The sequence below is a fragment of the Scyliorhinus torazame genome, chromosome 20 (genome assembly GCF_047496885.1).
Source record: "Scyliorhinus torazame isolate Kashiwa2021f chromosome 20, sScyTor2.1, whole genome shotgun sequence".
Lineage (NCBI taxonomy): Eukaryota > Metazoa > Chordata > Chondrichthyes > Carcharhiniformes > Scyliorhinidae > Scyliorhinus > Scyliorhinus torazame.
In genome coordinates this window covers 28067366-28082780 of record NC_092726.1, presented here as the reverse complement: position 1 = coordinate 28082780, position 15415 = coordinate 28067366, and the positions used below count along the sequence as shown (strand labels likewise).

At 54.3% G+C, this 15415-nt stretch overlaps 1 protein-coding gene across 11 annotated transcripts in view; it reads right to left on the bottom strand.

Annotated features, from left to right (window-relative positions):
* LOC140397021 (paired box protein Pax-8-like) overlaps positions 1-15415 on the bottom strand; it is a 149142-nt gene that overhangs the window by 79236 nt on the left and 54491 nt on the right. For all 11 annotated transcript variants that reach the window (XM_072486059.1, XM_072486062.1, XM_072486063.1 and 8 more), the window contains one exon: positions 860-988. In XM_072486059.1, coding sequence (XP_072342160.1) covers positions 860-988 — 129 coding nt within the window. The remainder of the gene's footprint in view (positions 1-859; positions 989-15415) is intronic.

The following is a 15415-nucleotide window of genomic DNA, read 5'->3' as shown; positions in this document are numbered from 1 at the left end:
TTGTCCCATTCAGTATGTTGGGCCAGACCAACTGGCTCAGCCTGACCCTTGGTCCTTGTCGATGTTGAGTTTGCTGATCTTAGCCAAACTGGCAGCCTTCGTATGATGTTTGGACTCAACTACAGAAGGGAAAATCATCCAGGGTTCATGCACCCTAGCAAAGAGTCAACATAGTCAAGAAAGGGGGTTAATTGAGAATATTCATAAGTATGAACATATAAAGCAATAGATTGTACACCACAGTTGAAGGCTATTTGGCCATTGAATCTGGACTGGCGCTTTCAAAGAGCGTTCTAATTATTTCCACATCCCTGGCTCTTTCCCCATATCTCATCTACATTGTTCCCTTCAATTGTTTCTACCCAGCTCCCTTTTGGAAGCTGCCATTGAATCTGTACATCAATCGGACAGTGTATTACAAATCCTAACCACTTGTTGCATCTGCAATATTTTGTTTTTGAAATGCCTCAATCCATTTCCTCTGTTCCGTCTACGCGTCACGACATGAAGACACCAGACGTAAAAAGTTGCGCAGAATTTTTGTAAGAGCTTGAGACGTCGCACCTTCCTCTCGCCGTCTGCTCCTGGTCGGCCCACTATCCAGCTCTGCGATTTGAGACATGGTGGCCAGCGGGCTCACAACTATCTGGGGTTCGAATCCACACCTTGTACAGTAATCATTTACCAACTTCCATGACAGCACAACACTCCATTAGGGCAATCGCCATATTAACAGCACCAGTTTTGCGAGAGGTTTGAATAAATCCACAGGAAAACCAGAACAGCAGCAGTCCGTAACCTGACTGAGAAACCACAGTATAAGAGTGCATTATTGCTGCACTTCACTTGAGCTCCTTACCATCAGCCAGCTTCCTCTTCGTTTCGTTGCTCGATTGTACAATCCCAAGAAGACCATTAATGGAATAGGATGAGCCTAGGGAGTCGCTGGTTGGAGGAGATTCAGGCGGTGTAACCGTTGAGTTGGGAACTGAAAAGAAAGCCAAGAGTTAAAAGATTCAAATTTATTTTATTCACAGTTACCCAAGGCCCAGGCGTTATAAATTGGGAGCGCACAGCCCCTAAGCACCAACTAAGAAAGTATCAGAAGGTCCGCCAAAATGTTCGACTCACACTGCCCACCGTTGAGCAATCCCTATTATCACTGATTGGTCGTGATGGCCATTGCGCCATTATTTCTTGTAGCAGGATGGAACTGTGAAGCCCGCGGCTCATCAGAAGTTGGGAGAGTTTTCTGCCAACTGCAGTGTTGTTACTTTGCCAGCGAACAGAGCCTTAGCTCGGCGAGTTGGCATAGCAGCTGGAATGTTGTGTGAGCGGTCGGAAATATCACGCTGACTGAGATAGTTGACACAGTCACATGTGACAACGCGTACACAGCTGTGTCGGTTAAAGTGTTGACCCTGACCCCAAAGAACTGAGTGCAGCTGACACAGGAACCCGTCACAGAGCCTGGGGTATAAAACTAGAGGGAAAAAGAGCACAGTTACTTAATTTGCCTGTAAAGTACAACTTTTGGATTGTTTTGTGAGGGCCACGAAGAATCCAGCACGAGTTTCAAGGATACAAAGAAATAACATTTATTTACGATAACATATATATACAACAGCAGCAACTTCCCTTGCTGCTCACTCCTTCCTGCTGGTTCCTAAACTGGCCAGCTTTATTTATACTAGGAGTTTACTAATGGTTTCTCTGCCCCCCTCATTGGGGAAGCTCATACTCCCACAGGATTGTGGGATTGTCATTAGTCCCCAGCCAATGGTAAGCAGGCAGGTTATAACAGATTGTTTTTATTAAAACTGGATTTCTGGATTTCTAATTAATAACGGTTTGAAAGGAGACTAAATAAAAATACAAAGATTTACTTCAGTGACTAATAGAAGTTGTATTTATTGTGATGTGCTATAGCTTGTTGTCACATGATCTCACCTGACTGTCGGACACAAACTCCCCCCCCCCCCCCCCCCCCAGGCCTGCTTTCCTACGGAGCCGGCCCCTGAACGCCGACGCCATGTTGAGTCGGGGCCGGCGCGCGGAAGATGTCCCCCGCGCATGCGCAGGCTGGCGCCGCGAAGGGAGGCTGGAGCGGCGCGAACCGCTCCAGCGCTGTGCTGTGGCCCCCTGTGGGGGACAGAATCGGTCGTCCCCGGGCCCGGTTCGCGCCGTCGTGAAACGCGACGGCGTTCACGACGGCGCGAGCACTTGGGCTCCATTTGGGAGAATCGCCCCCCCCCCCCCCCCCAGTTGTTCATACCTTTCTCATGAAATGCACAGAAAATACCTCAGGATATTTTGCTGCGCCATCACAGAAATGTCGTTGTCAGCGTCATTGGTGTTTCTTCAAAGCATGTCCATTAAATGGTCTGGACTATTGCTTACAAGTCTGACTAAACGTGACCCGCATGCCTCGCCCCAAAATCATTTTAATGACAGCAGAGGTCGACCAGCCGCCCAACTTAATTCAATCATCCAAGTGTCGCTTCAAATAAGGAAAATAAAATGAAGAAATATATATATGTGTTTGATTGTATAAAGTAACTACTTCCTGTACCGGAAAGTGAAGTTGCGCTGATGGTACAAATTAGAAGCAGGAGTCGGCCATTTTGCTCCTTAAGCCTGCCCCGCCATGTAATGTCATGTCCGATCTGATTGCAACCTCAACGTTACATTCCCATAAACTTCACCCCCTTGCGTTTTAAGAATTTATCTACCTGTGCTAAATGGCTGACCCCCTCGGGCGAGATTCTCCGACCCCCCCCCGCCGGGTCGGAGAATGGCCGGGGGCTGGCGTGAATCCCGCCCCCGCCGGTTGCCGAATTCTCCGGCACCGGATATTCGGCGGGGGGGGGGCCCAGCGATTCTCCGGCCCGCGATGGCGGAGGCGGAAGAGACTCCCTCCACTGCGCATGCGCGGGGATGCCGTGAGCGGCCGCTGACGCTCCCAAGCATGCGCCGTCCGGCAAAGTCAGTTTCGCGCCAGCTGGCGGGGCAGCAAAGGCCTTTTCCGCCAGCTGGCGGGGCGGAAATCAGTCCGGCGCAGGCCTAGCCCCTCAAGGTGAGGGCTCGGCACCTCACGATGCGGAGAATTCCGCACCTTTGGGCCGGCGCGATGCCCGTCTGATTGGCGCCGTTTTTGACGCCGGTCGGTGGACATCGCGCCGATATCGGAGAATCCCGCCCCTTATTCTTAAACATTGACCCCCAGATTCTCCCACAAGAGGAAACATTCTCTTCACCTCCACCCTGTCAAGACCCTTCAGGATCTTGGCCGGGATTCTCCCATCCGGGGACTAAGGGCGGGATTCTCCCCTACCCGGCGGGGCGGGGGGTCCAGGCGGGACGGAGTGGCGTCGGGCCGCCCCGAAGGTGTGGAATCCTCCGCAGCTTCAGGGGCTAGGCCGGCCCCGGAGTGGTTTGCACGGGAAAGGGGCCTGGCGCCACGCCAACCGGCGCAAGTCAGCGCATGCATGGGAGTGCCAGGGTGTGCTGGCGTCATCCCCGCGCATGCGCAGAGGGCTTCGTATCCGCACCGGGAATGGCGGACCGCTACAGCCGCAGGGCGGAAGGATTGAGTGCCCCCACGGCACAGGCCCGCCCGCGGATCGGTGGGCCCCGATCGCGGGCCAGGCCACCGTGGGAGCACCTCCCGGGGCCAGATCCCCCCCCCCGCGCCTCCCCAAGGACCCCGGAGGCCGCCCGCGCCGCCAGGTCCCGCCAGTAAGGACCTACTCCAATTTACGCCGGCGGGACAGGCAAAGAACGGGCGCGACTTCGGCCCATCGCGGGCCGGAGAATTCGGTCAGCCCCGGGGGCCCATTGAGTCGAGCTGGTCCCCGCCATTCTCCGAGGCGGGCGGCGCGACTCACGCCGGGGCGATTTTTATGCGGGTGGGAGAATTTGGAGGACGGCGGGGACGGGATTCACGCCGACTCCCGACGATTCACCGACCCGGCGGGGGGTCGGAGAATCCGGCCCCAAGTCCCCACGCTGGCGGGAAAACTGGGGCCAACGACTCCGGCATCAACGGGCCCCCAAGGTGAGGAATTCTCACCTGTCTCGGGGGCTAGGTGGACGTCGAAGGGGTTGGCGCCACTCCAGCCGTGCCGAAGGGACAGCGTGAGTTCGCGCATGCGCAGAATGGCCATCATGATCTCGCGCATGCGCGGAACCGCCGGTGTATTGTGGTGCATGCGGGGGGGGGGTTCTGTTCTCCGCACCGGCCATGGTGGAGCCCGACAGGGGCCGGCGCACAAGGAAGAAATGCCCCCACGGAACAAGCCCGCCCGCAGATCAGTGGGCCTCGATTCATGTTAGAGCTCTGGGGTGAAATTCTCCCAAAACGGCGCGATGTCCGCCGACTGGCGCCCAAAACGGCGCCAATCAGACCACCCCGCCAGCTGGCGCGGAAATGACATCTCGGGGCGGCGCATGCGCGGGAGCGTCAGCGGCCGCCGACAGTTTCCCGCACATGCGCAGTGGGGAGAGTCTCTTCCGCCTCCGCCATGGTGGAGGCCGTGGCGGAGGCGGAAGGGAAAGAGTGCCCCCACGGCACAGGCCCGCCCGCGGATCGGTGGGCCCCGATCGCGGGCCAGGCCACCTTGGGGGCACCCCCCGGAGTCAGATCGCCCCGCGCCCCCCCCCCCAGGACCCCGGAGCCCGCCCACGCCGCCTTGTCCCGCCGTTCAAAAGGTGGTTGAATCCACGCCGGCGGGACAGGCAATTTATCGGCGGGACTTCGGCCCATCCGGGCCGGAGAATCGGCGGGGGGGGGGGGGCGCCAACCTGCGCGGCGCGATTCCCGCCCCCGCCGAATCTCCGGTGCCGGAGACTTCGGCAACCGGCAGGGGCGGGATTCACGCCAGCCCCCGGCGATTCTCCGACCCGCTGGGGGTCGGAGAATCCCGCCCCTGAAGTCTCTCAACATTTAAACATGGTACTTGTTTTTATTTTACCCGCCAAAATGGACAATTGAATTTTATATTTTCCTCACAATATACTCCATTTGCCAGACCTTTACCCACTCACTTAACCTATCAATATTCCATTGTAGCCTTCCTTTCCTATATATCTTTATGTCACCAGCAAATTTAGCAACCATATCATCCAAGTCATTTCCATAAATTGTAAACATTTGAGGGAGGCCCCAGCACTTGTTACATCGTGGCAACTATAAACCATAGAATTCCTCCAGTGCAGGAGGAGGGCATTCGGCCCATCGAGTCTGCACCGCCTCTTGGAAAGAGCACCCCACTTAAGCCCACACCTCCACCCTATTCCCCCTAACCCAGTAACCCCCCCCTTAACCTTTTTTTGGACACTAGGGGCGATTTAGCGTGACCAATCCACTAACCTGCACATCTTTGGACTGTGGGAGGAAACCGGAGCGCCCGGAGGAAACCCACGCAGACACGGGGAGGATGTGCAAACTCCACACAGACAGTGACCCAGCGGGGAATCGAACCTGGGGCACTGGCGCTGTGAAGCTACAATGTTAACCACTGTGCTACCCAAACTTCTATCCATGCCAACATGCTTTCAACATGTCGACACCATTATTTTTATTTTTTGCAATTACGTTTGATGTGGCACCTTATGAAATGCCTTCTGCAAATGTAAGTGCAGTCCTCCATTTTGGTTCCCATTTATTCACAGCATATGTTACTTCTCCAGCTCCAGTAACCCCCACATGCGTTCTGAGCCAGAGGGAGCATAAAATTATAGGGAAGGGATTCACTCTGGGGTCCCCCCATCCTCACCCAGGCATAATTTCACAGTAGTGCGGATCGGGCCTTTTAAGGGCTTTTTTCCAGCCCAGCCTCAATTTTAAGGCCCGTTGGTCTCAAGGGGGGGAACGCGGCGCGGTCTGAGGCCCCTTCCTTTGGCCGCCCTTCCCTCGGGGATCTGGGAGATCCGGTCCCACCCTTTGACGGCCAAATTGTCCCTCTGGACTCCAGGACATCTCCAACCCTCTTGTCCACTGGACCCCTGGTACTTACCTGTATTGCAGTCCTGGGACTCAGGCACAGTGCTCAGTGCTGCTGTGCCTCTTCCGGTCATGCAATGCTGTCCTAGAGCCAATCTGATTGGTGGCAGCTCTCCAAGGTGGGACTTCCCCCCCTGCTGCCAGTCACTGCTCAGTTGAGTGCGAGATGGCAGTGGGTCTGTCAGAGTTGGGGGGCGATACATTGTACCCCCTGTATGTTCAGGCCGCGATTTCCCTTTTAGAAATCTAAGTTGATATTGTCTGATTACCGTTAATTTTCCAAATGCACTGCGCTAAAACATCTTTAATATTTCTAATATTTTGTTAAGTTAACTTAACAACTTAACAAAGGCAGTAGTGGTGTCGTCGTTAAACTAGTGTTTCTCTCTCTTTTTGAATAAAGGAACTGCATTTTCCATTTTCCAAACAAAAGAATGGTCTTTATTGTCACAAGTGGGCTTACATTAACACTGCAATGAAGTCACTGTGAAAAGCCCCTCGTCGAACAGCACCCGTTCGGGTACACAGAGGGAGAATTCAGAAAGTCCAAATTAACCAACGCACGTCTTTCGGGACTTGCGGGAGGAAACCGGAGCACCCGGAGGGAACGCACGCAGACACGGGGAGAACGTGCAGACTCCGCACAGACAGTGACCCAAGCCGGGAATCGAACCCGGGACCCGGGAGCTGTGAAGCAACAGTGCTAACCACTTGAACGGTCCATAATTTCAGGAATTTTAATACTCAGGGCGGAATTCTCTGATCCTGAGGCTAAGCGCTGACGCGTTTTGCGACGGCGTCAACAGGCCCCCAGGAGCAGCGATTCTGAGCCCTACAGGAGGCCAGCACGGCACTGGAGCGAACCGCACAGCTCCAGCTGCCGAGACTGGAGTCAACTGAGCGCCGCGGGTCTGCGCTTGCGCGCTGCGGCCAGCGCGAACTCGCGCACGCGAACTGGCATCCTCCTCCGCGCCGGCCCCGACGCAACATGGCGTAGGGCTACAGGGGCTGGCGCAATGTGAAAGTGAGAGGCCACGATAGGCCACGATCGTGGGCCAGGTCACGTTGGAGGCCCCCCCCCCGCCCCCCGGGGGTCAGATCTCTCCCCCCCGCAACCAGGCTGCCCCCCGCAGGATGGACGGCGATCCCGCTGTGTAAGACCACATTTCTTGGCGGCCACTCGGCCCATCCCGGGCGGAGAATCGGCGGGGGGGGGAGGCCGCGTAGAGCGGCCCCCGACCCACGCCGCGCCGGGGCGCCAATCCCGCTGATTCTCCGGTCGCTGGAGAATCGGCAGACCAGCGTCGGGGCGGCGGCGCGCCCGGCCCGGCGATTCTTCGACCCCCGCCCCGGGGTCAGAGAATCCCGCCCACCTTCTCTCTCGCCGTCTCTTTTAAGGCGCGAGGATGAAGTCTACCACTTATCAAGCTACACCTCCAGCAGTGTCACATTCCTGGGGATTGTAATTTCCTTGCGTTCCTTCCTCCCTCCCGTTTCCTGGCTCACAGCTGTTTCTGGGACATTTCCCGCCTCCTCCTGAGTGAAGATCAGCGTAAAACATCTGTTCAAATCATCTGCCATCTCTTTTCCATTCTTAATTCCCCAAACTCACTTTCTATTGGACCATTGCGCACTTTATGGGTGCAATTATCTGGCCATGGAGCGCCAGAAAGACAGCTCGCCGTGGCCGATAGAAGCTGTGAGGGCCCGCTCCCCGGATCTACCCGGCTCGCCAAGCCTTGTAAGATCGAACGCAATCAGGAGAGCGGCATATGGCGCAGGGGTTAGCACTGGGTTTGCGGCGCCGAGGACCCGGGTTCGAATCCCGGCCCTGGGTCACTGTCCGTGTGGAGTTTGCACATTCTCCCCCGTGTCTGTGTGGGTCTCACCCCCACAACCCAAAGATGTGCAGGGTAGGTGGATTGGCCACGCTAAATTGCCCCTTAATTGGAAATTAAAAATTGGGTACTCTAAATTTATGGGCGGCACGTGGTTAGCACTGTTGCTTCACAGCTCCAGGGTCCCGGGTTCGATTCCCGGCTTGGGTCGCTGTCTGTGCGGAGTCTGCACGTCCTCCCCGTGTCTGCGTGGGTTTCCTCCGGGTGCTCCGGTTTCCTCCCACAGTCCAAAGATGTGCAGGTTAATGGATTGGTCACGCTAAATCGCCCCTAGTGTCCAAAAAAAGGTTGACGGGGGGGCTACTGGGTTACGGGGATAGGGTAGATACATGGGCTTCAGTAGGGTGCTTTTCGTAAGGGCCGGTGCAGACTCGATGGGCCGAATGGCCTCCTTCTGCACTGTAAATTCTATGATTCTATGATCTCGAGAGACCTTGCGATGTAAATGGTCGGGATTACGTTTTAGCAAATCTGAATTTGAAAGCAAGACAGCTGGTCTCACTTTCATGTGCACCCTGGCACTATGAGCCTGGCACCTTAGTACTGCCAGCCTCACACCCTGGCAGTGCCACCTGGGTGCCAGCCTAGCACTGCTAAGGTGCCTAGGTGACACTACCGGGGGGGGGGGGGGTGGGCACTTGGGAGGAGAGGTAGCCGGTGACTCAGGTGGCTTCGTGGCAGGGTTTCGGTGAGCATGGAGAGGCCGGCCATTTTGGCAGGCCCGGGAGCGTCTTGTTAGGTTGGGATGGCGGACCTTAATAGAGGGGTAGTAGGGGGTTCAGCAGTGCCCGGCGGGGTTGGCGAGGGTGTTAGAAAAATCCCAAATTACCTTACTTTGGGACTAATTAAATTGTTTCTCAATCCCACCCTCATCTTCCTTTGTCTGAAGAGCTTGCCGCTCATTCAGTAATTGCTCCTTTAAACTTGGATCAGAACATTTGGAATTTGCGGGGGCTGGATGGCCTAGTTAAATGATGCGGGGTGTTTGCCCATTTGAAAAGTTTAAAGGCAGATGTGATTTTCCTGCAGGAGACGCATCTCAGGGTGAAGCTCCAGACAAGGTTAAGGAAGGGATGGGTGGCCAGACGTTCCAACAAAGAACAAAGAACAATGCAGCACAGGAACAGGCCCTTCGGCCCTCCAAGCCTGTACCGGTCATGATACCAGCCTTGGCCCAAACCCTCAGCACTTCCTTGTGCCGTCTCCCTCTGTACCCGTCCTATCCATGTGTTTGTCAAGATGCCTTTTGAACGCCGTTAATGTATCTGCTCCCACAGTCTCCCCTGGCAACGCGTTCCAGGCACTCACCACCCTCTGCGTAAAAAACTCTCGCACATCTCCTCTAAACTTTGTCCCACGGACCTTAAACCTATGCCCCCTGGTGTCTGACCCCTCCACCCTGGGAAAGAGTGCCTGCCCATCCACTCTATCCATGCCCCTCATAATCTTGTAGACCTCTATCAGGTCACCCCTCAACCTCCGTCTTTCTAATGAAAACAGTCCGAGTCTATTCAGCCTCTCCACGTAGCTAACACCCTCCAGACCAGGCAACATCCTGGTAAACCTCCTCTGCACCCTCTCCAAAGCCTCCACATCCTTCTGGTGGTGTGGCGACCAGAATTGTGCGCAATATTCCAAGTGCGGCCTTACCAAGGTTCTACACAACTGCAGCATGACTTGCCAGTTTTTATACTCGCTGCCCCGTCCAATGAAGGTGAGCATTCCGTGTGCTTTCTTGACTACCTTGTCCACTTGTGTTGCCACCTTCAAAGATCTGTGGACCTGCACGCCCAGATCTCTCTGACTTTCTATATTCCTGAGAGTTTTACCATTTACGGTACATTTCCCTCTATGTTAGACCTACGAAAATGCATTACCTCACTGTCTGGATTAAACTGCATTTGCCATTTCTCTGCCCAAGTCTCCAACCTATCTATGTCCCGCTGTATCCTCTGACAATCCTCAGCACTATCTCCCACTCCACCAACCTTGGTGTCATCCACGAACTTACTAACCAGACCGGGTACATATTCCTCCAAATCGTTTATGTACACTACAAACAACAGAGGCCCCAGCACTGATCCCTGTGGGACACCACTAGCCACAACCTTCCATTCAGAAAAGCACCCTTCCACTGCGACCCTCTGCCTTCTGTGACCGAGCCAGTTCTGTATCCATCTTACCACCTCACCTCTGATCCTGTGTGACTTCACCTTTTGTAGCAGTCTGCCATGAGGCACCTTGTCAAAGGCCTTACTAAGTCCATATAAACAACATCCACTGCCCTCCCCTCATCAATCATCTTTGTCACCTCCTCAAAAAACTCGATCAAGTTAGCGAGGCACACTTCACAAAACCATGCTGCCTATCGCTAATGATTCTGTTTGTTTCCAAATTGGTATAAATCCTGTCTCTGAGAATCCGCAATAATTTACCTACCACCGGCCAAAGTTTCCAGGATTATCCCTGCTACCTTTTTTAAACAGCGGTACCGCATTATCTATTCTCCAGTCCTCTGGGATCTGTAGCCAAAGAGGATACAAAGATAGGGGTCGCTATTGTGTTCAGTAAGATGGCGGTATTTGTAGCGGTTAACGAGATGCTGGACTCGGGAGGCCAGTACGTGATGGTGAGCGGGATCTTGGCTGGGACATCGGTCATCTTCATTAATATTTATACGCCCAATTGGGATAATATGGAATTAAGGATATTATTAAACTAGAAAGAGTGCAGAAAAGATTTACTAGGATGTTGCCGGGACTTGATGGTTTGAGTTATAAGGAGAGGCTGGATAGACTGGGACTTTTTTCCCTGGAGCGTAGGAGGCTTAGGGGTGATCTTATAGAGGTCTATAAAATAATGAGGGGCATAGATAAGGTAGATAGTCAACATCTTTTCCCAAAGGTAGGGGAGTCTAAAACTAGAGGGCATAGGTTTAAGGTGAGAGGGGAGAGATTCAGAAGGGCCCAGAGGGGCAATTTCTTCACTCAGAGGGTAGTGAGTGTCTGGAATGGGCTGCCAGAGGTAGTAGTAGAGGCGGGTACAATTGTGTCTTTCAAAACGCATTTAGATGGTTACATGGGTAAGATGGGTATAGAGGGTTATGGGCCAAGTGCGGGCAACTGGGACTAGCGTAATGGTAAAAACTGGGCGGCATGGACTGGTTGGGCCGAAGGGCCTGTTTCCATGCTGTAAACTTCTATGATTCTATGATTCTATGTCAGTGAAGGCCCGAGTAATTTCCTCCCTTGCTTCCCTCAGTATTCTGGGGTAAATCCCAACCGGCCCAGGAGACTTATCTACATTAATATCTTTTAAAAGGCCCTGGGCGGGATTCTCCCATTCGGCGGGAGTCTGTCCACGCCGTCGGAAATGCCGCCGCGTTTCACGATGGTGTGAACGGACTGCTGGGAGTACCGATTCTGGCCACCACAGGGGACCAGCACAGCGCTGGAGCGGTACACGCCCTCCAGCCTCCCATCCCGGGGGAGCGAGAGGCCGGCCCGCCGATCGGTGGGCCCCGAACGAGGGCCAGGCCCCATCGGAGGCCCGCCCCGGGGTCGGAGCCCCCCCCCACCCCCCATAGGCCGCCACCCGTCCCTGCACGCAGAGTTCCCGCCGGCTGAGAGCAGGTGTGGGCGGGGCATGCGGGACTCCGCCTTTTTAGAGCCGCCGCTCGGCTCCTCCGGGCCGGAGAAACGCGCGCCGGCATCGGGTGGGGGGGGGGCGTGGCACGTTTGCAGGGTTTCCCCCCCCCAATACCTCCTTTTCGATGTTAACATGATCCGGACTGTCCACACACCCGACCCAAGAATCATCTCCCACAAAATCCCTTTCGTTGGTGAACACTGATGTAAATCATAGAATTGACAGTGCAGAAGGAGGCCATTCGGCCCATCGAGTCTGCACCGGCTCTTGGAAAGAGCACCCTACCCAAGGTCCACACCTCCACCCTATCCCCATAACCCAGTAACCTCACCCAACACTAAGGGCAATTTTGGACACTAAGGGCAATTTATCACGGCCAATCCACCCAACCTGCACATCTTTGGACTGTGGGAGGAAACCGGAGCACCCGGAGGAAACCCACGCACACACGGGGAGAAGGTGCAGACTCCGCACAGACAGTGACCCAGCGGGGAATCGAACCTGGGACCCTGGAGCTGTGAAGCAACTGTGCTATCCACAATGCTACCGTGCTGCCCTAAAGTACTTTGTACGTCTCCCATTCCCTCGGGCTCAACACACAGATTCCCCCCACTGTCCTTAACTGGTCCAATCCTTTCCCTAGCCACTCGGGGGTTGACTCTGAAGTTCAGAGGGGTCGCTATTGTGTTCAGTAAAATGGCGGTATTTGTAGCGGTTAACGAGATGCCGGACTCGGGAGGCCAGTACGTGATGGTGAGCGGGATCTTGGCGGGGACATCGGTCATCTTCATTAATATTTATACGCCCAATTGGGATAATATGGAATTCATTAAGAAGACCTTGGCGACCATTCCTGAGTTCGACTTGCACCAATTGATTTTCGGTTTCAATTGCATTTTAGATCCCAGGACGGATAGGTTGAGTCATTGGCAACGTCAGGAATGGTGAAAGACCTGGGGGTATTCATGGATCAGATGGTCTCACAGAACATACAGTGCAGAAGGAGGCCATTCGGCCCATCGAGTCTGCACCGACCCACTTAAGCCCCCACTTCCACCCTATCCCCGTAACCCAATAACCCCTCCTAACCTTTTTGGACACTAAGGGGCAATTTTGGACACTAAGGGCAATTTAACACGGCCAATCCACCTAACCTGCACATCTTTGGACTGTGGGAGGAAACCGGAGCACCCGGAGGAAACCCACGCAGGCACGGGGAGGACGTGCAGACTCCGCACAGACAGTGACCCAGCGGGGAATCAAACCTGGGACCCTGGAGCTGTGAAGCCACAGTGCTAGCCACTTGTACAAAGAACAAAGAACAAAGAAATGTACAGCACAGGAACAGGCCCTTCGGCCCTCCAAGCCCGTGCCGACCATACTGCCCGACTAAACTACAATCTTCTACACTTCCTGGGTCCGTATCCTTCTATTCCCATCCTATTCATATATTTGTCAAGATGCCCCTTAAATGTCCCTATCGTCCCTGCTTCCACTACCTCCTCCGGAAGCGAGTTCCAGGCACCCACTACCCTCTGCGTAAAAAACTTGCCTCGTACATCTACTCTAAACCTTGCCCCTCTCACCTTAAACCTATGCCCCCTAGTAATTGACCCCTCTACCCTGGGGAAAAGCCTCTGACTATCCACTCTGTCTATGCCCCTCATAATTTTGTATACCTCTATCAGGTCGCCCCTCAACCTCCGTCGTTCCAGTGAGAACAAACCGAGTTTATTCAATCGCTCCTCATAGCTTATGCCCTCCATACCAGGCAACATTCTGGTAAATCTCTTCTGCACCCTCTCTAAAGCCTCCACATCCTTCTGGTAGTGTGGCGACCAGAATTGAACACTATACTCCAAGTGTGGCCTAACTAAGGTTCTATACAGCTGCAACATGACTTGCCAATTCTTATACTCAATGCCCCGGCCAATGAAGGCAAGCATGCCGTATGCCTTCTTGACTACCTTCTCCACCTGTGTTGCCCCTTTCAATGACCTGTGGACCTGTACTCCTAGATCTCTTTGACTTTCAATACTCTTGAGGGTTCTACCATTCACTGTATATTCCCTACCTGCATTAGCCCTTCCAAAATGCATTACCTCACATTTGTCCGGATTAAACTCCACCTGCCATCTCTCCGCCCAAGTCTCCAGACAATCTAAATCCTGCTGTATCCTCAGACAGTCCTCATCGCTATCCGCAATTCCACCAACCTTTGTGTCGTCTGCAAACTTACTAATCAGACCAGTTACATTTTCCTCCAAATCATTTATATATACTACAAACAGCAAAGGTCCCAACACTGATCCCTGTGGAACACCACTGGTCACAGCCCTCCAATTAGAAAAGCATCCCTCCATTGCTACCCTCTGCCTTCTATGGCCTAGCCAGTTCTGTATCCACCTTGCCAGTTCACCCCTGATCCCGTGTGACTTCACCTTTTGTACTAGTCTACCATGAGGGACCTTGTCAAAGGCCTTACTGAAGTCCATATAGACAACATCTACTGCCCTACCTGCATCAATCATCTTAGTGACCTCCTCGAAAAACTCTATCAAGTTAGTGAGACACGACCTCCCCTTCACAAAACCGTGCTGCCTCTCACTAATACGTCCATTTGCTTCCAAATGGGAGTAGATCCTGTCTCGAAGAATTCTCTCCAGTAATTTCCCTACCACTGAAGTAAGGCTCACCGGGCTGTAGTTGTACTACTGTGCTGCTCCATGTACATTGGGATACTTCCGAATAGACTTCTTGGTGGTGGGAAAATCTGTACTCCCAGGGATTGTGACTGCATTGCGATTATAAAATCAGGCCCCGCTATGTGGATGTAATTGTGCGAAACAGGCTGAGCCCAGAGACCCCGTGGAGGTTCTCCTGGTGACAAGACGTTCTGAGACAAGGTGGCCTCGGTGATAAAGGAATATTCGAGCTGAACCAAAACCGGGAGGTCTCCCACTCCCTGGGCGGGATTCTGTGATCTTGAGGCAAAGAGTTGACGCCGTAGGGAACGCTGTCGCGTTTCTCGACGGCGTCAACGCGGCCTCAGGATCAGCGATTCTGGCCCCTACAGGGGGCCAGCACGGCGCTGGAGCGGTTCCCGCCGCTCCAGCTGCTGATCCCGGCGTCAACTGGGCGCCACGGGGTCCGCGCACGCGCAGTGGCTCCCTTCTCCGCGCCGTCCCCGATGCACCATGGCGCAGGGCTACAGGGGCCGGCGCGGAAGAAAGGAGGCCCCCAGCCAGATTCTCCGCTCTGCGGTCGAGGGGATTCTCCTGCCCGGCCCCGGGCTGAGGGAATCCCGCCCCATGTTTTGGGAAGCGTTGAAGGCAGTTGTTCGGGGGTTGGGAATATCTTAGAAGGCCCAGGGACAAGGGCGAGGAAGTGGAGAGACAGAGGCTGGCGGAGGCCTTCGGACAAGTGGCCCCGACTAGAGATTTGTTCGCGGAGCGGAAGAGGCAGCAGGCGGCGTTGGTTCTGATGTCGACAGGGAAGGCACTGAGCCAGCTTTGTCGCTCAAGGGAATGACAGAAGACCAGTCGGCTGCGAGCTCATCAGCTGAGCCGACAGGTGGCCACGCGGGAGATCGCGCGGGTGAAAGATGGCGGCGCGCTGGTCACGGCTACGGAAAAGATTAACAAGGTATTTGAGGACTTTGACAAGGCGGTGTATAGGTCGGAGTTCCGGGGGGAGGCCGTGGAGATGGGCTGCTTTCTAGATGGGTTGGAGTTCCCGGAGGTGGAGAGGGCGAAGGGATAGGAGGAGACTGATAAAATCGGGGAAGACACTGGTGCCAGGTGGCTTTCTGGTAGAATTTCATAAAGAATTCACGGCGGCGCTTGTCACCAATGATTCATCGGCA